This window comes from Dasypus novemcinctus, chromosome 13, assembly GCF_030445035.2.
Source record: "Dasypus novemcinctus isolate mDasNov1 chromosome 13, mDasNov1.1.hap2, whole genome shotgun sequence".
Classification (NCBI taxonomy): domain Eukaryota; kingdom Metazoa; phylum Chordata; class Mammalia; order Cingulata; family Dasypodidae; genus Dasypus; species Dasypus novemcinctus.
In genome coordinates, this window is record NC_080685.1 from 67,167,745 (window position 1) to 67,194,437 (window position 26,693).

The 26,693-nt window shown below is 36.2% G+C and overlaps 1 protein-coding gene across 1 annotated transcript in view; it reads left to right on the forward strand.

The window, feature by feature from the left end:
* HMCN1 (hemicentin 1) overlaps positions 1 to 26,693 on the forward strand; it is a 515,334-nt gene that overhangs the window by 386,071 nt on the left and 102,570 nt on the right. The window contains exons 51-57 of the mRNA XM_004468435.5: positions 149 to 262; positions 1,530 to 1,675; positions 5,568 to 5,718; positions 7,030 to 7,224; positions 8,668 to 8,781; positions 20,666 to 20,853; positions 22,316 to 22,412. Of these exons, the coding sequence (XP_004468492.2) occupies positions 149 to 262; positions 1,530 to 1,675; positions 5,568 to 5,718; positions 7,030 to 7,224; positions 8,668 to 8,781; positions 20,666 to 20,853; positions 22,316 to 22,412 (1,005 nt within the window). The remainder of the gene's footprint in view (positions 1 to 148; positions 263 to 1,529; positions 1,676 to 5,567; positions 5,719 to 7,029; positions 7,225 to 8,667; positions 8,782 to 20,665; positions 20,854 to 22,315; positions 22,413 to 26,693) is intronic.

A 26,693-nucleotide genomic window follows, 5' to 3' on the forward strand; every position in this document is an offset into this window, starting at 1 on the left:
GCAGTTTGTCTTATGTCAAATGTTTATCACAGAATTGACATAAATAAGAAGAAATATGTTCATAACAAGAACTAAAATGGTGGTGATTTGTACGTACTCTGCTGCCATTGTGATTTCAGAGATGCTCTGATGTCCCATGATTTTTCAGGAGGTAGGACTCTGCAGATCCTAAATGCACAGGAGGACAATGCTGGAAGATACTCTTGTGTAGCTACTAATGAGGCTGGGGAAATGATAAAGCATTATGAAGTGAAGGTCTACAGTAAGTTCTGAATGACATTATGTTTTCATATCTTCCCCAATTTTTCTAATTTTTTTCAATCCTGTTTTTCATTTTGGGTACATAAATATTTATACTCATAAGTAAAGATTGTTGTTTATGCTGTTCTCTTCATTAAGAATGGTAGTTGAATTAAACAGTGTACCCATGACCTCAATTACTTAAAAGTGTGAGATCCTATTGAATCTCCTTACTAAACTCTTGTTGGAAAACTTGTCAGTGGCACTTTCTAAGTTTCCTTATTTTTCCTTCTGAATTATCCTCTGGGCTTAGTTATAATTCCTTCATCAACAAAACTTGTTCAAATGCATATGCTTTAATCAACAGCCCCAAGACGAATCCATGAGAAGTGCTGAGTTCTTCCAATGTACATTAATCTTTAAGCAAAAGGCAAAGCTAGTAGTACCATTAATGGGACCTACATTTCAGTGGTTTGTGTGTGTTTGTGTGTGTGTTTCATAAGGGATGTATATCCTTCTTTTTTTTTTTTTAAAGATTTATTTATTTATTTCTCTCCCCTTCACCCCCTGCCCCGGTTGTCTGTTCTCTGTGTCTATTTGCTGCATGTTCTTCTTTGTCTACTTCTGTTGTTGTCAGCACCACGGGAATCTGTGTTTCTTTTTGTTGCGTCATCTTATTGTGTCAGTTCTCCATGTGTGTGGCACCATTTTTGGGCAGGCTACACTTTCTTTCGCGCTGGGTGCCTCTCCTTACGGGGCGCACTCCTTGCACGTGGGTCTCCCCTATGCGGGGACACCCCTGTGTGGCACGGCACTCCTTGCGCGCATCAGCACTGCGCATGGGCCAGCTCCACACGGGTCAAGGAGGCCCGGGGTTTGAACCGCGGACCTCCCATGTGGTAGACGGACGCCCTAACCACTGGGCCAAGTCCGCTCCCCTGTATATCCTTCTGATTGTTTTTTGTTGTTGTTGTTCTTTGACTCAGTCCTTTGATGACCATGCCCTTTATGTGTCATGCTAGGACTGTGTCTGTGGACCTGGAACAAATGAACCTAACTGTTCTGTGAAGCCGCCTTTAGCTTAATTGGCAGTATTATAATGATGAAAGAGACAGATACTTTCCTTCACATTCTGTATCTCCTTTTTTATAAGATACTAATTTAGGTCCTTGAAGAAAAGAAAGCAGAGCAATTGAAATACCTCTACTATAGCCTGATAAGTTTGCTAATTGAACCTTAGTTTGTTTAGAAAAATAATGCTTACTTTTTAAATATTCATTTTTATGCAGTTCCACCCATAATCAATAAAGGAGAACTCTTGGGGCCAGGTTTTTCTCCTAAAGAAGTAAAGATCAAAGTAAACAATACCCTAACCCTGGAGTGTGAAGCCTATGCACTTCCCTCTGCTTCCCTCAGCTGGTACAAGGATGGACAGGTCAGTCACATTTTTTTCTTTCATTTGCTTATGGTTTCTTTAAGTACTAAAATGGTCAATTAAAAAAAAATACACTGTAACACAGAGAATTAATATGACCTTCAAAACTAGCACAGTCCCATGTAGATAGACTCCAGAGGGAAACAAACCAAAAAAACACAACCGAACCATGGTAAACTATTTTAGTGTTACCCCTTCACTGAAAAGTTTGTCAGATTATTTTGGTGTACATTAGCAGTTGTCTGTGAAAATCTGGCCACCTTCCCACTGGAGAAGTTAGGGAAAAGTTTCTCTGTTGTAAATAAGTAAACTGTGGAGAAGAATTGCAAAACCATGCTAAACCATATTAGAATGATAGGTGCAATGTAAGTACTGAGTTTATTCAGAAGTCTCTATAAATATTGTTAACTCTTTTACAAAAAGGTAATATTTTTCATATTCCAAGTTGGAGAAAAAGCTGAAGAACATGATTAAATGCTCAATACAATTAATTAACTGGTGACAACACAAAACTTCACATTAAGGGAAGAGCCGTCAGTTCTGTGAGCTGACTTTCAGACCACACACCCTTATTTTTCACTCAACTGCGTTTTTTCTCTGCATGCTTTAAAGACATATGTGCTAGTGTTTTTAGACCAAAAATAGATTTTTTTTTTACTGCTGTTAACACTGTGCTTAGTACAGATGTGAAATAGCTAAGCTGCTGTTTGTCCTGTTTTACACATAATCAACCAAATGGTTAGTTAAATTCCAATTGTAGAAGTTCAGGTCTTAGTTATGATTTAAGATGTAGAAAAGATATAGCTTTATTTTTTTCAAAGCCCAGATGGGTTTTGCAATACTGGAAGCTAGGAAAAAAGTCATCTCTTATAAAATAAGCAAGTTTCATCTGGAAGCCATTGCAAAAGGAAAAATATGGAACTCCTACCATGTTCTGTTTATAATTTCTTTTCTGACTACAAACACACTTCATGGTACAAAATCAATTATATCTGAATTTTTTGGAAACAAAATTTTTTCCTTTGAAATCATGTTTTATTTTTAATTTTTTCTCTAAAACTTTTCATTTCTTATAGCTACTATACATCCACACATAAACACATATACACATAAAGACTGGATAAAGACTGGAATTGTATTAGGAATGAGGTAGTTTTTGTTTTGATTTTTAATTTCATAATGAACAGTTAAATTAAAGTTTCAAATCCAGACTCTGAAAATAACTCAGTTATGATGCTCTAGTTAAACTACTATGTTTTGTCTGGGTTTGGGATTGGTCCTCTAGTATATGTACAGAGAAATGCTGCTTTTTGCTTATTTTCTGTATCCTTTCTTCTATTATTTCACTCTTCAAATATGCAACACTACTTGAGTGAAGCAGAGAAAAGCCACTAAAGATACTGACTGTATTCTGAAGTGGTTTTTGGCACAGTAAATTTTAATTATGCTGTTTTGCATAATTGATATGCTAATTCTTTCATTAAATTCAAAAATATTTATTGCGTACCTTCTATTAGACCGATACTATTTTAGGTGATGGTTATTTAGGTAACCATAAAGGAAACAGTCAAAAATTCCTGCCCATATGGAGTTTTCATTCTAGTTGGCGGTGACAAAAATTAAACAAACCTATAAAATGTATAATGTGTCACAACATTGTGATTATAATTAAGAGCACCGAAATGTATATCTGAATGTGGGTAAAAGGGGAAATGTCAGGTTCACAAATGGTGAACCCTAAGTTACATGGACTAAAGTTAATAGTACAATTATAAATAGTACAATTGTAACACATATTCCATATCAATACAAGGTGTTAATAATAGAGTGGCATATAAGAATACTGTATTTTATGTATGATTGTTCTACAATTTTTCTAATAAAGAAAAAATGTAAAATATTCAAACCATGTAAATCATATGGAGAAAACTCAATCAAGAAGGAGGATAAGGAGTGTGGGAAGGGAGTTACTATTTAAATAGGGAAGTCCTCACTGACAAGATGGTATTTGAACAGAAACTTGAACAAACTGAAGGACAGAAAAAATAGGAAGGCCAAAGACTCAGGCATTTAGGCTGGAGTGCCCAATCAATAGGAACACAGACGATGCAAGCAGAAAAGTTATAGAAGGGCATATCATACTGTCTTGTAGACCAGTTATCTTTTATTCTGAATGTAATGGGAAGCCACTGGAAGGTTTTGAACAGAGAAGTGACATTATCTAAGGTTTTAAAAGAATTACATTGGCTTTTCTATTGGGGACAGAAAAGTCCAGATATGAAGCTATTGCAAAGATGTAGGCAGTGAGATTAGATGCAGAGTGTGAGTCAATGATGTATCCAAGATTTTAGCTGAGGTTACCAGGAGAGTGAGTTGAGATAGAAAGAGGAGACATATGAGGATTAAACCCTGAGATTCTTCTACATTTAGTGTTTAGGGAACAGTGAGTGTGATTGCACCAAAATCCATGGGCAAAAAATGTATTTCAAATTGGAAGCAAGTTAAACTGTGTGAAATGCCACTGATAGATCAGGTAAAATAAAAACAGAATTAACCAATAAATTTAGCAGTATGGGCCTCATTGATGAACTTGATGAAGTCATTTCGGTGAAGAACAGGTTGTAAAAGCCTGATTGGAGGAGATTCAAGAAAAGATTGAAGGAAAGAAACTGGTGATAACAAGTTTAGAAAACTCATAAGGAATTTAGATGCAAAGCAGAGTAGAATATTATGGCTAACAGCTGGGGGTATGTTGTTGTCAAGAGAGATTTCTATTAAAGGGAAAATTAATATGTTGTTTATAGATTAAAATCATATAGTGAAAAGAAATAAATTGATGATGATATAGATGAAAGAGAAGACACTTGACGGAGGGATGTTCTTGGGTAGACCATGGGATGTTAGAATGGGCAGAGACTGGCTTTAACCAGTGTTTTAGGGTTTTGCCAGAAGAGTAAAATAAAGAGAGAGGAGACAAAGGAGTTAAGGGTTTATACTAGGAGTGTTTTTATCATGATAGATCCTTCTCTGGGTAAGAAGGGTATTGAGGTCATGAGGGTGAGAGACAGTGAAAAGATTGCAAGTTCAATGAATCATGGAACTCTTACAATGAGGTCAAAAACTTGTTGGATTTGGGATGCTAGGGGAAGTGAGTTAGAAAATTAGAAGGTGGTGGCCAGAGAAACTAGATTAGGAAGGGAGTGTGGTTATTGATAATGTTAAAGTCGGGGTATGGCTCATATTGGGAGCTAAAATCATCAATGAAAGAAAGGAGTTTAGTGTAAATGGAAATGTTTATAAGATGAGAAATATTCTATTAGGTATAGACAATGTTATCAATAAAGCATCATAATATAAATATATGAAAGTTAATGTTCTATTAGGTGTGGTAATTTTAATAAAGCATTAAATAAATATTTCAAGGTTAACATTTTCCATTTGTGAAAAGATAATGATGTTTCTGGGTAGACAATTGTCATTTTTCAGATCAAATCAAATTACTAAAGCCCTCAATCTTACATAGAAATTTTCTAACGTTTTCTACAAAATCATCATGGGAAATATATTTTTTAATACCATACAGGATCAGCCAAAATATTTTTTCCAACACAGATAAACAGATATCATTACTAAGAACATGTTTTTATCATAAACATGTATAAATACACCACTCACCAAAACCTAGTGCAATTGTAAACTATATCAGCTACAGTTTTCATTATATAAAAATATGATTACTCAAAAGCATTACATTTAATTTAGTTAAGTTATTGTCTTGAATATTTCATGTAAAATTTTATTTTCATTTTAAAAATCATAAAAATAACAACCGCATGGTTTCAGAGAATTTATTAGAATATTTAACGCTACCATTATTATAATTGAATCACAGCCCCTTAAATCAGACGATCATGTTAATATTGCTGCAAATGGACACACACTTCAAATAAAGGAGGCTCAATTATCAGACACTGGAAGATATACTTGTGTAGCATCTAACATTGCAGGTGAAGATGAACTGGATTTTGATGTGAATATACAAGGTAATACTAATATGTTTATGTCATATAATTTAAGTTTCATGTTCTGTAAAAGCAGTGGAAAAGAATTTTGTCTTAGCTTATTATGAATAGTTTTATTTTTCTGTTTACAATAATATAAATTAATTACTGGAAATTTGACCACAAGAAATTAACAAAAATAAATTGTCCCCTCATTCAGGATTAATCTCTTTTATCATTTTTATGTGTTTCCTTCTGATATTTTTAAATATATATTTCATTTTCAAAATTGGAATCACAGCAAACATGTTTCTTTGTTACGTTAGCTTTCCCTAGCAGTATATCATGAAGATTTTTACTACTATTAAATTTGGAAGTCAGGAATGTGGTGAAGTACAGGATACAATAATCAGATTTGTAATTGGATAATGATTCAGGTTCTTACAAGCTATGGGACTTGGGCAAGTTACCTAAAATGTTTTACATCTCAGTTTCCTCACTTTTAAAATAATGCTTTATAGAAATTGCTGTTAATAATAAATGACATAAAGTATGTGATGCTTCTAGCAAAATGCTTAAGAATTGATGCTTGCTATTATTGCTGATATTGCTGCTCTTGAAGTTACTATTTAACGTGATTTTTAATAACCATGCCTGTTTTGTTAGCTGAATATACAAATATTTCTTTTACCAGATTCCTGTTGTTGAATGTCTGGGTTGTTTCCAAGATTTCAGTAATTATAAACAATGCTTCACTGAACATCTTTATACATAAAATTTTTGCACGTCTTTGGCATTTTTTCCATAATAAGTTCCTAATAGTGGAAACTGTAGGTCAAATATTAAGCACCTTTTAGTGTCTTTTATGTACAAGCAAATTGCCTTCTAGAAAAGCCATACTTGTGCCCCAGAAAAGTATGAGACTGTCCCATTATTTTTGTTAGTGGGGTTGTTAATCCTAATGTATAACTTCTTTGGTCTACTTAGTAAGACAAATCACCTAAGCCAGAATTGTTTTAATAATGCCTCAAAATGAGATTTTTACTGCTGTGATCATATTCATTAGCCATCCTTATTTTAGTAGGGCTTCCCTATTTTAAAATAATAGTGTTCTAAGTTCACAGGTCATATTTCTTATTTTTTCACTTAAGAATCAGTTCCAACTTCTATCTACTTTATTTTTGGTTAAATGGTACTTGAATTGGTAGGTTCATAAGGACTTGAAAATATTTTAATATTATCCAATTTATTACATTTACAAATCACTCTTCTGAAAACACAGTCAGAGCCATTGTTTAATGGATTGACAATGGCATTTACTTGTGACCAAAATTTAATGTCTTTCCTCCATAGTTCCTCCAAGTTTTCAGAAACTCTGGGAAATGGGAAACATGCTGGATACAGGCAGAAGTGGAGAAGTCAAAGATGTGGTCATCAACAATCCCATTTCTCTGTACTGTGAGACAAATGCTGCTCCTCCTCCTACTCTGACGTGGTACAAAGATGGCCATCCTCTAACCTCAAGTGATAGGATATTGATTTTACCAGGTAAAGATTGCTAAGAACAGGGTGAAAATTGGATTCTCTGCAAAATGTGTTTCTTTTAATTTATTAATGTAATCAAATGGGTTTGCTACCTATGCAAATTAACTGACATTTAGGCTACTGAATGTCAATGATGTCTATGTTCCTTTGGCTGAGAATAGGAGAGAACACTTTAGTTAACTTTTCAGATCTACTACAAATCACTCTGTCAATTTAAGAAAATCCCATGGCTTTTTTGTGCCTCCATTTCTCTAATAGTGAGATGAGATCATCAGTTTGGTGTCTATACATTATAAATGATAAATTCTAAAATACATTTACAAATAGTTGCTATTCAGTTTATTTAATACATTTATTCTATTTAAATAGTAAAGAACTAAAAATATTTTAGTTATTACATAGTTTTTTGATGGAAAAGATATTTAAATTGTGAAATACAATATTTTCAAGGCTTATATTTTATTTTAATAAAATACACAGAGCTTACAAAAACTCAGTGTACAGTTAAGGTCATTACATTTTACCTTTTATAGATTTAGCCTGTATTAAATAAATGAATATTTTGAAAAAATAGAAAAAATGAAAGAAGACAAAATAGACATGACAATTAAACATAATATGTGACCCTGAAATGCATTTGGGATGGGAAAATTAGCTAAAATACATTATTGTAACAATGACAATGCTTGAATATAGGCTATGGATTTAATAATACTATTTTATTAATTTTAAATTCCCTGATTTTGATCATTGTACTGTGGTAATGTAAGAAATTTTACTTGTGTATGTGAAATGCATGTTACAGAAATTTAAGGGAAAAAGGGGTACCAGGTCTCCAATTCACTCTCAAATGGTTCAGAAAAAAATTAAATGTATATGAGACAGAGATAAAGCAAATGGAGTGAAATATAAAGAACTGGTGAACATGGGGGAATATTTTTTATACACTTCTTGTAACTTTTCACTAAGCTTGAAATTATATCAACCTAAAATTTAAGAAAATATACAGAGCTAACTTTCAAATTGTACATATAAGAGTATACTTTCACCTTCTATTTTCCTAGATTTTACTTTCTTGAAACAGTAAACTCACGGCAAATACATTTAAACTTCTATGAAATGTGCTCAAAACTGTAAAACCAAGAAAGTCACTGCAGAGTAATGTTCCACATAGAACATAATGAATTGCACAGAGTAACATTCCCCCTCCAGAAAAAATCTATTCTAGCTGTTAATTTCTTAGGCAATCCAATCCATAAAATTGATCTTTAAAAAAATAATAATAATGCTGTTTGCTATAAAAGTGATATCTAGGGTTAAAACTGTACCATTGGTTGAAGCAGAAACTTTGTAAGAAAATCCTAAGTCCTAAAAATTATATCTCTATTTGTGATTTGTGTTCATGCTAAGATTTAGATAAATAAACATATCGAGATATATTTTCAGGAGGTCGAGTGTTGCAGATACCCCGAACTAAAGTAGAAGACGCTGGGAGATATACATGTGTGGCTGTGAATGAGGCTGGAGAAGATTCCCTTCAGTATGATGTCCATGTACTCCGTGAGTTTGTTTTCTTTTGTATTATTCATTCTATTTGCATGAAAATTTTTTGTTAATTTTTGTAAAAAGAAGTTTTAGATTACATAAATGGTACATAAAAATTATCAGGGATTCCCATATGCCCGACCCCTTCCCCCTCCCACACTTTCCCCCATTAACAATATTCTTCATTGATGTGGTATATTTGTTTCAATTGATGAACACATATTGAAGCATTCTACTAACCATGGACTATAGTTTACACTATACTTTCCACTCTGTCCTGCATAATTTTGTAGGTTATGACAAAATATATAATGGCCTGTATCTGTCATTTCAATGTCATGCAGGAGAATTCCAATGTCCAGAAAATGTCCCCATATTACAACTATTTTTCCTTCTCCCATTCCTCAGAATCAGGTAGCCACTGCCTTTATATCAGTGATAAAAGTTCTTCCATTGCTAGAACAATAATGTCTATAATAGAATATTAATAAGTCTACTTTAGTCCATTGTACATTCCCTAATCTTGAGGATTTCAGGATGATGAAGCTCATTCTGTTTCTATTTGAGAGGGCACTTAGATCCCATGGGGCAGATGGATGGAACTATCTTACTTGCTGTTGTAGACACTTCCTGTTCCTTGGGATGGGTGTTGTCCATTATCATCTCGTTAGTTGTCTTGAGTGAGTTCAATGAACTGGAGAGTAGGTGTTACAACTCTGCTGAATTTCAGAACTCAACTAGCACTTGGATGGACCAAAGATTAAAGTCTCTGGGACATATTATTAACAAATATCATGCTAATTATAGGTTCAAATAAAAGGGGCAGAAGAGTCATGTATAGGGAAATTGTAAATAAGTTAATTCTATTACACTCGGGAGCATAAATTCTAAAGTAAGGCCCACTGACAGAGTGCTGAATTCCTGAGCTTGTCTGCCCTGTTTATAGTGTCTAGATATCTCTACAACCCTCAGTAGCTCTCTATTTGAGACACTGTTTACTATGGCAGTCAATGAAATCCTGCTGATATGTGCATAAGTATAACCTCTGGAATGACCTTCTGCCACACTTTGAAATCTCTTAGCCATAAATATTCATTTGTATTTAATATTTCCCCATTTGGGCAATGTCTTTTTCCAGATGTGTTGTTAGTTGGCACTTAGTCATAATCCCTCAGTGCCAGGGAGGCTCATCCCTAGGAGTTATGTCCCACATCAAGGGAAAGGTAGTATGTCTATATGCTGAGTTTGGCTTAGAGAGAGGCCACATTTGAGCAACAAGGAGGATTTCAGGAGGAGACTCTTAGGCAATATATAATACTAGGCTCAGTTTCAATTTCAGAAGAAAAGGTTCATATGTACAATCATCAATATCAAAGGCCTGGCATAATAGTCTGTCTTCCTCCATGAGGCACTGCTCTTCTATTTGGGGGATTCTTGCTGTCCTATAGAGAATGTAGCAGAACTCCCAGAATGGGAATTCAGTAATCTTTTCATTTTTACATGGGTCTTCACCCACTGAGACAATGCTCCATGTACACTTGAACATAATCATATGCTTAGAGGCATGCCCTAGGTGAACCCTCCCCATATATCCCCCCATCACATCACTGACACCCCACATGTATTAGTCAGCCAAAGGAGTGTTGATACAAGATACCAGAAATCTGTTGGCTTTTGTAAAGGGTATTTATCTGGGGTAGAGCTTACAGTTACCAGGCCATAAAGCATAAGTACTTCCCTCACCAAAGCCACATGTTGGAGCAAGGTGGCTGCTGATATCTGCAAGGGTTCAGGCTCCCTCTTCCTTTTAAGACTCCATAGTCCCAGGTTATTCCAATATCAGCTGTTGACTGGAATAAGTCTTGTCTCTCTCCTGGAACTCATTTCTCCCTGGGCTTAGCTGTTCTGTTCTCAGCAGTAGACTATCAGGCTTTCTCTCTTTCCAGGTCCTCTGGTGTGTCTATGGAGCCATCTCTACTCCTCTGTGTTCTTATCCTGTGTGTTTACTTCCCAGGGCTCCAGCTCAAAACTCCCAACTGATTCCTCTGCTGTATAGTTTTCTCTGTGAGTCCCTGCCCATGAAGGGGACTGGGACTCAATGTCCTACTGAAGTGTCCCAATCAAAGCCTCAATCATAATTTAATAAGTAAAAGTAAAACCTCTGAATCCAATACAGTCTGATAGGCCCAGAGGAACAGACCAGTTTACAAACATAGTTTGGAATTCATAAATAATACCAAACTGCTACACCACACCAGTGATCTTCCTCTGCCACAATTGTGACCCTTTTGTGACCCAAAACCTCTCCAAAAATGAAACCAACAAAATAACCAAATAAAATTAATAAGAAAATGAAATAATAATGTTTTTAAAATAACAAACAAAATACAAAAAAATTTTTAAAATTTGAAATAATAAATTTTTTTTTAGTGATTATATCTTTCATCACTGTAAGAACAGTTGTTTTGTATGTACAGAGACATTTTCTTCCATATATTTCCCCAGTGTCTTACTTTTTTCATTGTATCTTCAAAGCTTTAGGTTACACAAAGTTACACAGAGAATATAGGGGTTTCCCATATACCCAACTGCTGGTCTGTGAGGGGGTAGGGTGGGGGAATTGGTTAGAACTGGGGAGAGGGTCAGGGTAAGAAGCAGGGGTAAACTCTGGAGATTTGTCGTTCTGGGGTTAAAATTACAATGGTGGGAATGTTCTTTTGCAAATATCACAGGGGAGGGTTACTGGTAAGGTGTCTGTGTGGGAGGTATACAGGATACGGCACACCTGAGGCAGGCTTCTATGGAATATGAATGTGTTCATTTTGTCATAGGGTGTAATCTCAGTGGGTGGAGACCCACGTAATAATCAAGAAAATATTAAATTCCCATCCTGGGATTCCTGCTATTAGAGGGAGAAGAATCCCTCGAGAACATAGGCAGTGCTTAATAAAAGAAAACAGAGCAGTATATTAAGCCCTCAATATTCTTGCAATGTTATTATTCAGAAGTTGAAACTTAGTGGTTACCATAGGTTCCAAGGGGAGAGGTAGGAAAGAATAGAATAGGTGGAACATAGGGCATTTTTCAGCCATTAAACTTGCTCTGCATGAGCTTGCAATATGGATACAGGCCATTTTAAGTTTCATCAAAACCTATAAAAGTGTATGGTCCAAAAGGTAAACCATAATGTAAATCATTGACCATGATTATTAGCAATGCTTCAGTATTTGTACATCAGTTGTAACAAATGTACCATCTGCATGAAAAAAGGTTTTTAATAGGGAAGAGTGGAAAAGTGGAAGGGTATTAGGTATATGGGAATCCCCTGTTATTCATTCTTTAACTCAAAAATACTCTTGACAAACTAGCATTTGTAAGATGTTGCACTAAGCACTCTAGAGACTATAAAGATAATCAGGAACTTTTAGTTCCCTCGAGGAGTTACCTGCCTTAGACATAATCAAGGCACATTAGTCAGAATTCTTCAGATAATAACAAATTAGCTCAAGCTTTTAAAAAAAGATAACTCATTGACTTATGTACTTTAAAAGTCCCAAAGTATAGTTGGCTTTATTCATGTCTGACTTCTGTGGCTCAACAGAGGCCAGTAGGACTTTGCCTGTCTCTTGGCTTTGCTTTCTTTTTTAGCTTGACCATAAAGTGGGGAATTTCTTTGGGTGGAAAGTTGTCTCCTTGCAGCTTTTGGCTTACATCCTCCTAGTTTCTCATCAACAGGAAAGTTTTCTGTCTAAGTTTCTAGGCTGTTAAAATAAGTATCATACAATGGGTTGGCTTAAACAATGAAAATTTATTGGCTCACAGATTAGAAGCTAGGAGACATTCAAAATCTAGGCATCAGGGAAACAGACTTTGGCCCAGTGGTTAGGGCATCTGTCTACCACATGGGAGGTCCGCGGTTCAAGCCCCGGGCCTCCTTGACCCGTGTGGAGCTGGCCCATGCGCAGTGCTGATGCGCGCAAGGAGTGCCGTGCTACACAGGGGTGTCCCCCGCGTAGGGGTGCCCCACGCGCAAGGAGTGCACCCGTATGGAGAGCTGCCCAGCGTGAAGGAGGGAGCAGCCTGCCAAGGAATGGCGCCGCCCACACTTGCCGTGCCGCTGATGACAACAGAAGCGGACAAAGAAACAAGACGCAGCAAAAAGACACAGAAAAACAGACAACCGGGGGAGGGGAGGGGAATTAAATAAATAAAAATAAATCTTTAATAAAAAAAAAAAAATCTGGGCATCAGCAAGGTGTTGCTTTCTCTCTACAGGCTGGTATTTTGAGACTAGCTACCTGCAATCCTTAGGTCATTGGCTTTTTTGTCACATGGCAATGTACATAGCAGCCTCTTCTTTCTCTCCCAGGTTCTGTTATCTTTCAGCTTCTGGCTGTTCTCTGTAGCTTCTCCTTCTGTGTCCACTTCCCATTGCTTTTTGAGGATCTCAGTCATATTGGGTTAAAGGTGGGTTTTAACACCTTTAAAGTCCTATTTACAAATGGGCTTACACACACAGGACTAGGGGTTGAGACCTGAATATGCCTTTTCTGGGAGACATAATTTTATTGCCAATAATTTCTTTCCCAGTATTTATAACTGAAGTCCTTTACTTCAATTTCCATGACTTTAATTGGCTAAGAGTGAGCCACATATCCATCCCTGAACCAATTACAGTGGCCAAGAGGTTGCACTGTTCTAATTGATATGGTTCATATGCATCCTTGAACCAGAGTCATTTCCATCTAAATGTATGGGCTGAGAGTAGAGTGTTGTTCCTTCAAGGAAAAGTAAAGGTGATGTTACTAGTATTAAAATAAAATATTAGACAAAATATCACTTGTGGGAGTTTGAGTAGTTTACAATTCATGAATCAGGCAATATCCAAACCTTAAGTGGAAAGGAGCTCCTCCAAGGGCAAATGTGGAAGCAAGTGGGGAAAATTTCTGATTGGCTAATGTTAAGCTTTCACTTTACGTGGTAGGGGAGTCTTCCCAAGTGCAGAACAGATATACATTGTTTAGTATGCAATGCTTATCCGTTCTGATAAGCTATCTCTACTGGGCCCAAATTCTTTTATCACCAGGTGTTCCTTATCTGAAATTCTGTAGAGTGGTTTACATTGTTCCAGTTTTTTTAAAAGGCTCTAGAGGCCCATTGTTTTTATCTTCTGGAAAATCTTTTTCAGAAAAGGGTCCCTCCCAGCAACACCCAATGGAGGCAGTCATTCTATTTTACTTAACACTGGAAGCAGGAACAAATGTATGCTACTATTAGAAGATGCTGAGCTAGAGAAGTCATAGTAGGAATGTATAGGAAGCAGATGATATGAAAGATCTCATAGAGGAAGTAATTAAGTGTATATGAAATATTAGATAGCAGTCTCAGAGTATAAAATGACACTGAGACTGAGTATTATCTTATTCTCTTTGCTCTTAAATGTTATTTAAGTTGACACTCACTCTGGGTGATTGCTCCTGTTCGGCGGGGGCGAGTCCAGGGGCCTGTGGGAAGAAGCAGGGGTAGGGGCAGGAGTCGAGAGAAGAATGGAGGCAAGACAGGGTTCTGATCAAGCCTCGTTTATTGGGAGTAAAACACGGGGGTATATAGAGAGGGAAGGGAACGTGTATATAGGTGATAGGCTAGTCTTGTGGTTGGCAGACGTCCAAGGAGGGGATTGGCCGACAGTTCGCACCGGATCTGCGGAGTTTCACCCCTTGCGCATGCGTATTGCTGTGGTCACCTGAGTAGAGGCAGGAGGGGGAGAACAAAGAAGCAGGGAGGAGAAGAATAAGGAAATGACAGGGCAGATTTGTGAACTCCGCCATGTTGTGAGATCCGCCATGTTGTGGGAGGCTGTAGATAGGTTTCACAGCGGGTGGCTCCCTACAGGTGATCATATAAGATGACATTTCCTCATTCTGGGTGATTAAGTGGATTGTAGCAAGAGTAATAAAAAGAGAAGAACTTGGAAAAGGACCCAATTTAGGAAGGAAGGAAGTAAATTTTGTTTTGGATGTGTTGAATTTAACATGGTACCAGGATATTTAGGTAAAATGCTGGATAGACATTTGGAAATAGGAATTACACTGTAGGAGAGAGAATTAGACTAAGAATATATATTTGGACTTTGTGTTTCTGAATGTGGTGGAGTTGGACTCAGATATGACCTTTCCTCACCCTCTTCTGTTACTTTTACCGGACCTGTGGTTGGTGCTGGGGTTGGTGTATACTCAGGAGACCTGAATCTCTGGACTGTCCATGTGACAGCCAGGCCCTGAGCCTCAACAGACTTGCAACTCCTACCATCTAGTTTATTGGATTTACCCTGGCCAGCTAACAGGGAGGTGAAGAAGGTCAACCACCATACAAGGGAGCCAAGAGTGTCTACAACTGCAAGCAGGAGAATTGCTTCCATTATCCATGTGGAATCTAAGCCTCCTCTCAGTATAGAGTGGAGTGGACATAACCATCCCAGGGTCCACAGGATGGAGGAATAGAGTATGGATTAGAATAAACTTAACTGATATTCTACTATGGAACTATTGTGATTAGTAATGAAAAAGATTGTAGCATTGATGTGGAGAGAGTGGCCACGGTAGCTGCTGAGGGTAGGGAGAACAAAGAAGAGATATGATGTGGGAGCATTTTCAGGAGTTGGAGTTGTCCTGAGTGGTACTGCAGGGACAGTGCTGGACATTGTATGTCCTGCCATGGCCCACTGGGTGGCCTGGGGGAGAGTGTAAACTACAATGTAAACACTATCCATGTGGTGCAGCAGTTCTCCAGAGTGTATTCACCAAATGCAATGAATGTGCCACGATGATGAAAGAGATTGTTGACATGGGAGGAGTCGGGTGAGGGGGGTAGGGGATATAGGGGGACCTCTTATATTTTTTTAATGTAACATTTAAAAAAAAAAAAAGGAAAAAAAAAAACAGGCATTATATATAAAAAATATATATATAGATTTGAGATTTACCCACAAGTAGGTAATATTCAAAGCATGACATTTCCCCCCAAAAAGGATTATATAAATAAGAGAAGGCCAAAATAAGATTGCTGGAGGATCATTTATAATTAGGAGAAAGGAAAATAGAATCAGAGGAGAAATGATCTGAGGAGTTGATAAAAACCAGTAAACTGCTGTGTTGCAAAAGGAATAATAAAGGTTATCAAGAATCAGATTTTAATATTGAATGCTAAAGCAAGTTTAAAAAAATAAAAACTCAGGAAAGGCCATTTGGCTTTGAAACTAAGAGGTCCTTGGTGAAATTCAAAAGGTCCAGGTTGCACAGAGTAATAAAATGTCATAGAACAAAATGTTGAATATTGAGTAAGTGATCATGAAGTAAAAAAAAAAAAAAAATAGACTTATGACATTTTGCATAGAAGGAAGAAGTGGAAGACAGTTTTATGATAAACAGCTTGTTGAAATAAACAGATTGAAGATGTGGTCAGAGTAGGAGGGATTGATGGAGCAAAGTTCTAGAATAGATGAAAAATGGAATCAAGGGACCAAGAGGAGTTAAGTAGCTATTCATGGGTAAAGACAGAAATTTTAGAGTGATAAGAAGGGAAATGGGAATGCATATCAAATGTACTTTGTCCTTTCCATAAAAATGAAAGTAAGAGCAAAAAAGTCAGGGATGGAATTTGGGCTTGTGAAATATACAATATGTTAATACTTACTGCTATGGAGGATGTGCTAAATAGTCAGTCATAGAGGTTGGAGCCATTTGGCTCAGAGACAATGCTTTCTTCAGCAACATTCAGCAACCTTGGGACAGAAAAAGAGCAAACAGATGTAGTCTACTTAGGGAGGGTGCTGTAAGGTGACACTGTAGAAACACTGGAAGGTGAGAAAGCATAGAATGAACAGTAAGGTAGAGCATCCATGAATTGACCCACTTTGAGGTCTATGCTAAGCAAGAGGGAAAATGAGGTTGGAAGGAGGCTGATGGACTGATTATAGTGGGGAGAGAAGAAGGACTAGAGCTTTCAGTGCAAATGAAGAGCTGGTTATGAAGGAAGTCCAAAAAGAAGTGGAAGAGAAAAAACACCAGAGTGTTTCAAAATTCATTTACTTGAAAAATATGTATTGATTGTTCACTGTGTGCCAGCACTGTGCTAGACACTAAGGATACAGTAGTGAATACAGAAGACATTAGTCCTTATAAACTTGCAGAGAGAGGAAGTGTTCATAATGAATGGTCCAAATATGACCGCCTATTTGGCTTTGGATAACTGAAGTAGAGTAAAGGGGAAGTTAATTAGTGTGGGATAGGTCAGCAACTTGGATTTTAAAGTCCACAAGATAGTTACAAGGCAAAGGGAGGAGAAGACAATCAGTACTAACATCAGGATGGAGAAGGAGTTCCTTGGACAACCTGGCTTTTATATGGCCTAAGCTTATGATGAGGTTAGTTTAGGACAGAGCAAAAGGAGGTGATAAAGAAACAAGGTAAGATCATTTGGAAAGAATTGGAATTGAATTAAATTGAAATGGAACTATGGTATTGGGTAGTCAAAGGTAGATGTTCATCCTTTAAGGCTGTTAGTTTTAATCAATTGGATCCATATTAGTTAGAGATATTGAGGCCTATAATTTTCTTTTTTGGTAGTATCTTTATCTAGTTTTGGTATCATGGTGATGTTGGCATCATAGAATGAGTTTGGTAGTATTCTTTCCTGTTCAACTTTTTAGAAGTGCTTGCACAAGATTGGTATTAGATCATCTTTGAATGATTGGTAGAATTCACCTGTAAAGTCATCTGGTCCTAGGCTTTTCATCTTTAGGAGGTATCGATGACTGTTTCAATCTCTTCACTTGTAATTGGTTTGTTGAGGTCTTCTATTTCTTCTAGGGTCAGTGTAGGTTCATGTTTTCTAGGAATTTGTCCATCTTGTTTACATTGTCTAGTTTTTTGGCATACAGTTGTTCTTAGTATCCTCTTATGGTCTCTCTTATTTCTGTGGTAATGTCCAACTTCTTGTTTCTGATTATGTTTATTTGCATTTTCTCTCTTTTTTCTTCGTTAGTCTAGCTAAGGATTTGGTGATTTTGTTCTTCTCAAAGAACCAACTTTTGGTTTTGTTGAGTCTTGATTTTTGTTCTCAATTTCATTTATTTCTGTTCAATCTTTACTATTTCTTTCTTTCAGCTTGGTTTGGGATTAGTTTGCTGTTCTTTTTCTAGTTCCTCCAGGTGTGCAGTTAGATCTTCAATTTTAGCTCTTTCTCCTTTTTTTAATGTAAGCCTTGAGGACTGTAAATTTCCCTTAGCACTGCCTCTGCAGTGTCCCATAAGTTTTGATATGTTGTTTCTCATTTCCTGTCCTTTCAACATATTTACGGAATTCTCTTGCAATTACTTCTTTGACCCACTGATTAAGTGTGCTATTTAATCTCCATATATTTATGAATTTTCCCTTTTTCCATTGATTGATTTCCAACTTGATTCCATTATGATAGAAGAAAGTGTTTTGCATAATTTCAATCTTTTAAAATTTATTGAGACCTGTCTTGTGACCCAACATAGGGTCTAATCAATTAGAAAGCATGTTGAAGTTGAGCATAGAATTAGAGTTGGGAAGTGGGAACAAAGCAAGAAAAACTAGCCCCAAATTCTGACAAAATGAGAGCTGTTTCACAATGTCATTGCAGGGAGGATTACTGAGAACAATTTAGGGTGGCTAATCCCACAGGTAGGGAGTGGCAGCTGGAAAAGCGGTCAGAGCAAAGAACTGCTGTGCCCTGTAGCATTTTCTCTAATGGTTTAGCTCCCATCAGAAGTTGAGGAAAATATCAAGACTTTATGTGTCAACATTGCATTTGGTCAGTTTTCATGGCATCAGCTAGTCATAGTTTCATTTGATCAGACATTCAAGATTATTATTTACCAATCTTCACTCAGTTCATTACATATTACATTATCCAGAGCATTTTTTAAACTATGTGATATTAAGTATAAAAGCATACATTCAAAATATCATTGAAATTCTATTATTTGCCTTGTAGCAGTGATGATTTTCTATATAGACTTTCAGTTTATTTAAGAGACCCAAATACCACAGGACTGCTCTACGTTAAACACGCCTCTTTCTGGTTGTTCATTTTGTAAATGAATTTCTACATTTAAAAAGAAGTCAAGACATGTTCCTAGTTAGTTTAACTTTTCCATTTTTAAAAATTCATGCACATGTGGCTTTTCATAACTGGCTGGTCTAATATAAGGTAGACATACTTGAGTTGTACAGTATTTTTTAAATAAAGTTGCATGTGTGTAGGAAAATCTAAAGCAGGGCTTCTCTAACTTTAGCAGGCATAGGGATCACCTGGAGAGTTTGCTAAAACAGATTTCTGATTGAGATTGGAGATTCTGATTGAGGAGGTCTGGATGAGACAAAACAAATTTTCATTTCTGGGAAGCAGACTTGGCTCAGTGGATAGGGTGTCCGCCTACCACATGGGAGGTCTGCGGTTCAAACCCTGGGCCTCCTTGACCAATGTGGAGCTGGCCCACAGGCAGTGCTGATGCACGCAAGGAGTGCCCTCCCATGCAGGGGTATCTCCCGTGTAAGGAAGCCCCACACACAAGGAGTGCACCCTGTAAGGAGAGCTGCCCAGCGTGAAAGAAAGTGCAGCCTGACCAGGAATGGCGCTGCACACACCGAGAGCTGGCGCAGCAAGATAACACAACAAAAAAAGGAGACACAAGATTCCCATACCGCTGACAACAACAGAAGCAGACAAAAGAAGAACATGCAGCAAATGGACACAGAGAACAGACAACTGGGGTGGGGAAGGGGAGAGAAATAAATTTTAAAAATAATAAATCTTTAAAAAAATGTTTTTCATTTCTAACCCAGTGCCCAGTGCCCAGGTAATGCTGATCCCACTATTATGGATGGTGGGAAACACACTTTCAATGGCCCAGAAGATTTCCTTGAAATTGAGACCAAATCTGAACATTTCAAATATAGTTTAAAATATCTAAATTATCTGACTTGTCTAGATAACCAGATAAACTTAAATATGTGCTCATCCATTCCTGAATCCTCAGGATTAGGGAATGAAGGATAGAGTAGAGTACAATTACTATTTTTCTACTATAGACTTATTGTTATTCTAGAAATGGAAAATCTTTTATCTTTGATATGAAGGCAGTGGCCCCCTGAGGTTCTGAGCGGAGGGAGAGGAAAGAATAGGTGTAACATGGGGACATTTTCGGGACATTGGAATTGTCCTCAACGACATTGCAATGACACATACATGACATTATATATCTTGTCATAACTTACAAAACTGTGTGGGAGAGAGTTTAAACTATAATGTAAACCATAATCCACAATTAGTGGCAATGTTCCAATACGTGTACATTAATTGTAACATATGTACCACACTAATGAAGGATGTTGTTAATGTGGGAAAGTGTGGGAGGGATAGGAGTGGGACATACAGGAATCCCCTACATTTTTAATGTAAAACTTTTGTAATCTAACTATCTTTTAAAAAAAGAAAAAGAAAAAAAAAATAAATATGTGCTCACATGTGCAGGTATTCATGCATGTATGATTGAAAATCCACAGGAGCTCAGATAAAAACAGAACAGAATAAATTAGGGAAGTACTGGGATTGAGCTAAATAGGAATGAAACTGTGGGAGCAGTTAGTCCAGGGTATGTAAAGAGGGAAAAGAGAATAAACTTAAATTCAAATAATTGTTATCATCACCCAAATTCATTAGTATGAAATGTTACCTGAGGATAATGGGTCTCTTCTGCAAGTTTTTCTTTATCTATTATTGCCCCGAACTTTTTTAAACTGTCAGAAAAGTGGAATCATTTTGAAACACCCTTATCTCCTGTCATTCTTTCTCTTTTGCAATCATTTATTAGTGCCACCAATTATCAAGGGAGCAAATAATGATCTCCCTGAAGAGGTCACCGTGCTGATGAACAAGAATACACTGATAGAATGTCTGTCCAGTGGCAGCCCCGCACCAAGGAATTCCTGGCATAAAGATGGACAACCCTTGCTAGAAGATGACCATCATAAATTTTTATCTAATGGAAGAATTCTGCAGGTAAAAGCAAAAGATCTAATTTTTAAAAAGCTATTTTGACTTTATTTTATGGTATTTGTGACTTTCAAAAATAATTTTATTGCTTTGGAAAAATAATATTTGTAAAGGTACATGACCATACAATACAAGGTATATAAAACATACGTTCATAACTGTTTTGTAATATCCTTCCAGAAATTGCCTCGTCTTATACATACATGCATATACTGCCTAAATTTATTGTAATGCCACTGTAGTGATAAAAGCCACATTGTAAGCAAATTAGTATTACAATCCTTTTTGTCTCATATTTCTGATGGTAAAATTCAAGGTGGTATAAGGTTCCTATAGATTAAAATTTTTCCTATATTGGCAAAGGGTTGATAATAAATGATAACGAAACCCACATAAATATCTTGGATTATTTCTTTTCAAATATACTCATAGAAAATTAGGGATTTCTAGAAATAGCATGAATTCTTTTGTCAGGCTACAACTTTATAAGTTACTTCTTGAACGCAATGAATATTTGCCCAAAATATAAGCATAGCTATCAGTGTATCCAACACTGGACACATCTCACAGAAGAATTAGGATCGTTGAGTTCTCAAATTACCTTCTAAATATCATGAATAATTCTATTTGATGGTCATACAATCTATATGAAAATCTTTAAATGCTTCTGTATCTGGGGCTAAAGAAATATACAGATGAACAGAAATTTCTGAATAATTAATTTTAAAACACTAACTACTATATTATTTAACTGTTGCTACATATAAAAACCACCCCAAAACTTGACTTAAAACAAAAAAGCATTTATTTAGCTCTTGAGTCTGTTGGTTGTCTGGGTGATTCTTCTGGTCTCAGCTAGGCTTACTCAAGTGTCTGCAAAGTGTTCTGAATAAAAAGGTTCTGATGATCTTGTCTGAAATCTTGCACATTTCTAGGGTATCAGTTGCAATAAATGAGCTGATTCTGCAGCAGGTGATCTCTCAAGATGCAGCAGACTCATCCTGGCTGCCTCACATGGTGGTGGCCGAGTTCCAAAAGAGAGAGAAAAGGTGCACAAGGCCTCTTTGGGTCTAGATTCTGAACTGGCACATTGTCACTTCCACCAAATTCTATTGACCATGCCAATCACAGCCCAGGCTAAATTTCACATCTTTACTATAGTTGTTGATAGGAGGAGCTTCAAAAGTCATATTGCAAAGAGGGTAGAGGGAATAATTTGAGATATTTTGTAGGCAGTTTACAACCACTATTGATAAAATTGCCTTTGCTGATTGGAAATCCTTGTAATAAGTAGTTATTTGACATAACTACTAAAGCATCTACACTACTACGTACAAAATTTTATTTTTCCTCATGTTCTATTGGTATTAACTAGAAAACAAAATGTATTGTTTAGACTAAAAATGACAAATTAAGCATTAAAATTTTTTTGAATTTCAGTTGGATTTTTTTTTCATTTCCCCCTTAGATTCTAAATGCCCAAATAACAGATATTGGGAGGTATGTGTGTGTTGCTGAGAACACAGCTGGAAGTGCCAAAAAATATTTTAACCTCAATGTTCATGGTAAGATCTCGTTCCAGAAACATCAGTTACAGTGTGCTTGAAAAAGCAGGGAACCGATGTTTGGGATTATGTAGGCTTATTTTGTATTTTGTAACTTGAACAATATGTGGAGTCTGTATTCACTCAACCTCCATCCTTCTTTCTTTCCATCATTGCTAGTGGGATTTATAACATACAAGTATTCTAGGAAGATCATTTTTATATTATTTCAGTCGCACAAGAGGAAGTCATTATTCATACATATTTGAAAACAAAACCAAAATTTGGAACTCCAAAGATCACAGGTTCATATGATGTTAGAAACAAATATAAGTCTTATCCTCATAAAAATGTATCCATTGATCCTGGTTAGAACCATTTTCTCTCCCCAAGTGCAGAATTTGTATTGACCTACACCCACCAATACCTAACACACTCTGTGAAGAAGAAAAAGCCACTTGGTGGAGTTAAATGATTCCTAAAAACCACCTGCACACATAACTATTCATCAGATTTCATTTACATTCTCAATACATGCTAGACACTCCATACATACTTTTTTTTTTTTTTTTTTTTGCTTTAAAAAGCAGTTGGATGTCAGCCGCAGTATACTGGTTTTATATTCATGAGGGGGCAGTTGCTTCAAGAATATTAAATTGGAAATGGTGAACAATGATTATGAAAGATTTCATATATGTTTGATACATAGTAAAAAGTCTAGCTCATTTGGAAATAGCTGAAATTTAAAATATTTTGAAAATTCTCTCATCTCCAAGGAACTTATATTTAGGATCATGGATATTCTTTTTTGTGTGATATTGTAGATAATATTCATATCTAGCAATGTTTGGTGTTTGTATAACATTTGAAACACTTTTATCTTTGTGTGCCAAATGCAGAAAATCTTTGGATTTTCTGAATGAAATAATGTGAGCAAGACAGAAACAAATGTATTACGAATTCCTTGTGAAAGCATACATACTAAATTATAAAGTACAGTAGAATAAATGCTAAAAAATTTTTAAAATCTTAACTATTTTCCTGATTCCCCATGGTAAAATTAATTTTCCTCCACTATGTCATCAAAAGTACCTCGTAAATATCCAAAATATAGTAGTTGTATATGTTGCCTTATGTTATCTTCATATGTTTGTATCTTCACCTCTGTCCCTTCACTATATTTTAAATGCTACTAGGCAGATGACCACTTTTTACTCATCTCAGTTTCCCTAAACCTAGAATGCTTTCTTTAGTTGTAGTAGTTGCTAAGTAAATAGTGCCAGTAATTTATCTCCTTCATTTTCATTGCCTCTTCTTAATGCACAGTAGAAACACCTGAAGTGGGAGTGTCATGTGAATTGAGAGGAAGTAGGCAGTAGTGTTTGATCTTCAAGAATTGGAGCTCAGTTAACGTCTTTAACTCCTGACTGCAGTCAGAAACCTATACTTACATACTGGAAAACTCATTTTGTGCAAAATAATTTAAGTTATTTTCACTTAAAACCTTACCATTTTTATCTTACCACTGCACCTCTCCTTCTTTGTCACTCTAACCCTCAGTCTGTGTACCTCTTGATTTTTTTTAGCCTTCTCCTGTCTTCTCTTTCCTTCCTATCCCGGTTAATAACTATGGAACAGCATTTCAATCACTTCTCTTAGCTAATGCCTTTTCATCACTCTTGCTCACAAAAGCTTAACTCTGCGTACAATAATAGCAACAACAAAAATCTTTTGGTAGCTCAATAACTATCAGGCACTGTGCCAAGTGCCTTATATATGTTATTTCAGTTAATCCTCCCTGGCAGTTGGTACCATTTCTTTCTTTTTTTTTTTTTTTTTTTTTTTTTACCTCTTTAACAGATTGATTAAGTAATGTCCAAATTACACAGCTTATTGGAGAAGAACCAGAGAGTCTAATTGTATAGGTTTTACTATAGGCTGCTTTTCTCTATTACCTCAGACTCCTGTATCTGCATCTGTGTAGCTAACCATAGCTGGAGGAAACCTTGAAGTCAGGAATATTGGTGTCATTAAAAATTCATAGACACCAACTTAACTGGGTTCTACGAACTACTTGGCACTCCTCCTCTTGTCTCTATAATGACTATCACACACCTTCACCCTTCTCCTCACTTCTCTCAGCAAATGTCCTCACCGCCTATTTTACAAAGAAAAAAGAAGGCATATGACAGAAACCACCTCAGTTTTCCCAGACTACTACCCACATCTGTTCCCATTATTTCCTTCTTCCCTCCTGTCACAGTAAGAAAGGCAAGCATTGCTCTACCTACCCAAGGTCAAACACTGACCTGAACTCCGAAATCTCCTCAGAAATCCTACAGTCTCCTTTTTTTCTCTCAAATATTGAAATTCTCACTCTTTACTATCTCTTTTCCCAACAGCACTTAAATTTACTCATCTCTCTCATTAAATAAAGGTCTCCCTTAGACCCAGCCTTTCCCTCTACCTCCCTCCCTTTCTGTCTCTCTTATTTAAAAGCAAACTTCTCTAATAGTTGTATATATTTAATGTCTACATTTCCTCACTTCCCCCTCACTTCTTCCACCACTGCTTCCTGGTTCCACCTCCACACTCTACTAAAACTGCTCACTGAGTAGGCACTTTTCAGACTTCATCTTTCTTAGTTTTTGCACCTTTGACCCTTTTGACCAACTTCTTTTTGAAAATTTCTCATCCTTTGGCTTCTGCCACACCCATGCTTCTTGTTTATACCTTGACTTTCCAATCTCTCATTCCCACTTCCTAGTTCCTCCTCCTCTATCCAACCATTTGGTGCCGTAGATCTTCCTTCTCCCATTATTCCTAGGTGATCTCCTTTACTCCCAAACTTCACTTGCTGCTTATGTACAAAATATTCCAAATTTTTATCTGTGGCCAGTGCTCTTTCAAGAACTCAAGATCCTTCTGCCCCAATATATATGTCTACTGACACAAATGTCTAATAGTCATGCTAAAACAAAGTGTATAAAACTAAGCTCATTTTCTTTCCCAAAAATAGGTTTCTCTTCCAGTGATCACTGTCTCAGTAAAGGGAACTACCATCTATCCAGAAATATGAATGTCATCCCTGACTCCTTCCCCTGCCCTCAACCTCATCCCCAAAATATCAAGTCCTGACAATTTTACCTGATATTCTGGGCACCAACCACTTTTCTTGATTCCTCTGACATGATCCTAGGTCCAACCACCATATTCTGCTGTACAGTCAACACCCAGAGCTTCCTAACTGGTCTTTCTGAGTCCTTGCTAGCCTTCTAATAATTTCTTTCTGCTGCGGCAGATTGATATTATTTTTAAATTAAATTTTGGTCAAAACCCTCTTCTGCTTTCCATTTTCCTTAGAGTATAAATCGACATATAGGATCTTACATTTGCTTAACCTTTTACTCCATCCATGCCCCTTGCTTTTCAAACTCTGCTAGCAGTCTAGGTGCCATGTTTTTGTTGTTTTGTTTTGTTTCCTATTTGGGACTTTGCATATGCTGATGGGCTTTAAGACCTCAGATATAATAGAGTATTATATTAACCATCTTTCTTAATTCAGTTCTCACTCTCTTCATCTAAGCAAGATCTCTTATTTATTAACCTATCCATTCGTTCATTCATTTTTATACCCCTCCTCAGTTTTATTCCCTTCTCCCTTTATAGGGAACCATTTGAATGTATATGATGGTTTTCCTTCCATTTGCATGTGTTTCTTATGGACTTTGTATAAATGATATTGCATTATGAATCTGATTCTTTTTTTCTCCACTTTTTCTCTCAGCATTGCTTCTGTTTTTTGAAATTTTTAAAATAAAATTTGGTACTTTGCTCTTTTTTTAAATTTTCTGCTCATCTCAAAAGTTGCTGATTTACATTATCGAAAAATAGTCTATTTATTGACAGGAAGATACCCTAAAATTAAAATTTTAATATTTTATTTTTCATCAGAGAAGTTGTAGGTTTACAGTAAAATCATGCAGATAATACAAAGTTCCCATATATCCCCCCATTATTAATATCTTGCATGCATGTGGTATATTTGTTACAATTGATGAAAGAATATTATTATAATATGTGTTATTAACTATAGTCCATAATTTACACTAGGTTTTAGTGTTTGTATTGTATGGTCCTGTAGGTATTTTTAAACAAATTTTATTCTAGTAATATATGTACAACCTAAAATTTCCTTTTAAGTACACTCAAATACATAATTCAGTAGTGTTAATTGCATTCACAATGTAGTGCTATTGTCACCACAATCCATTATCATTGCTTTAAGCAGGAAAAGAAAAC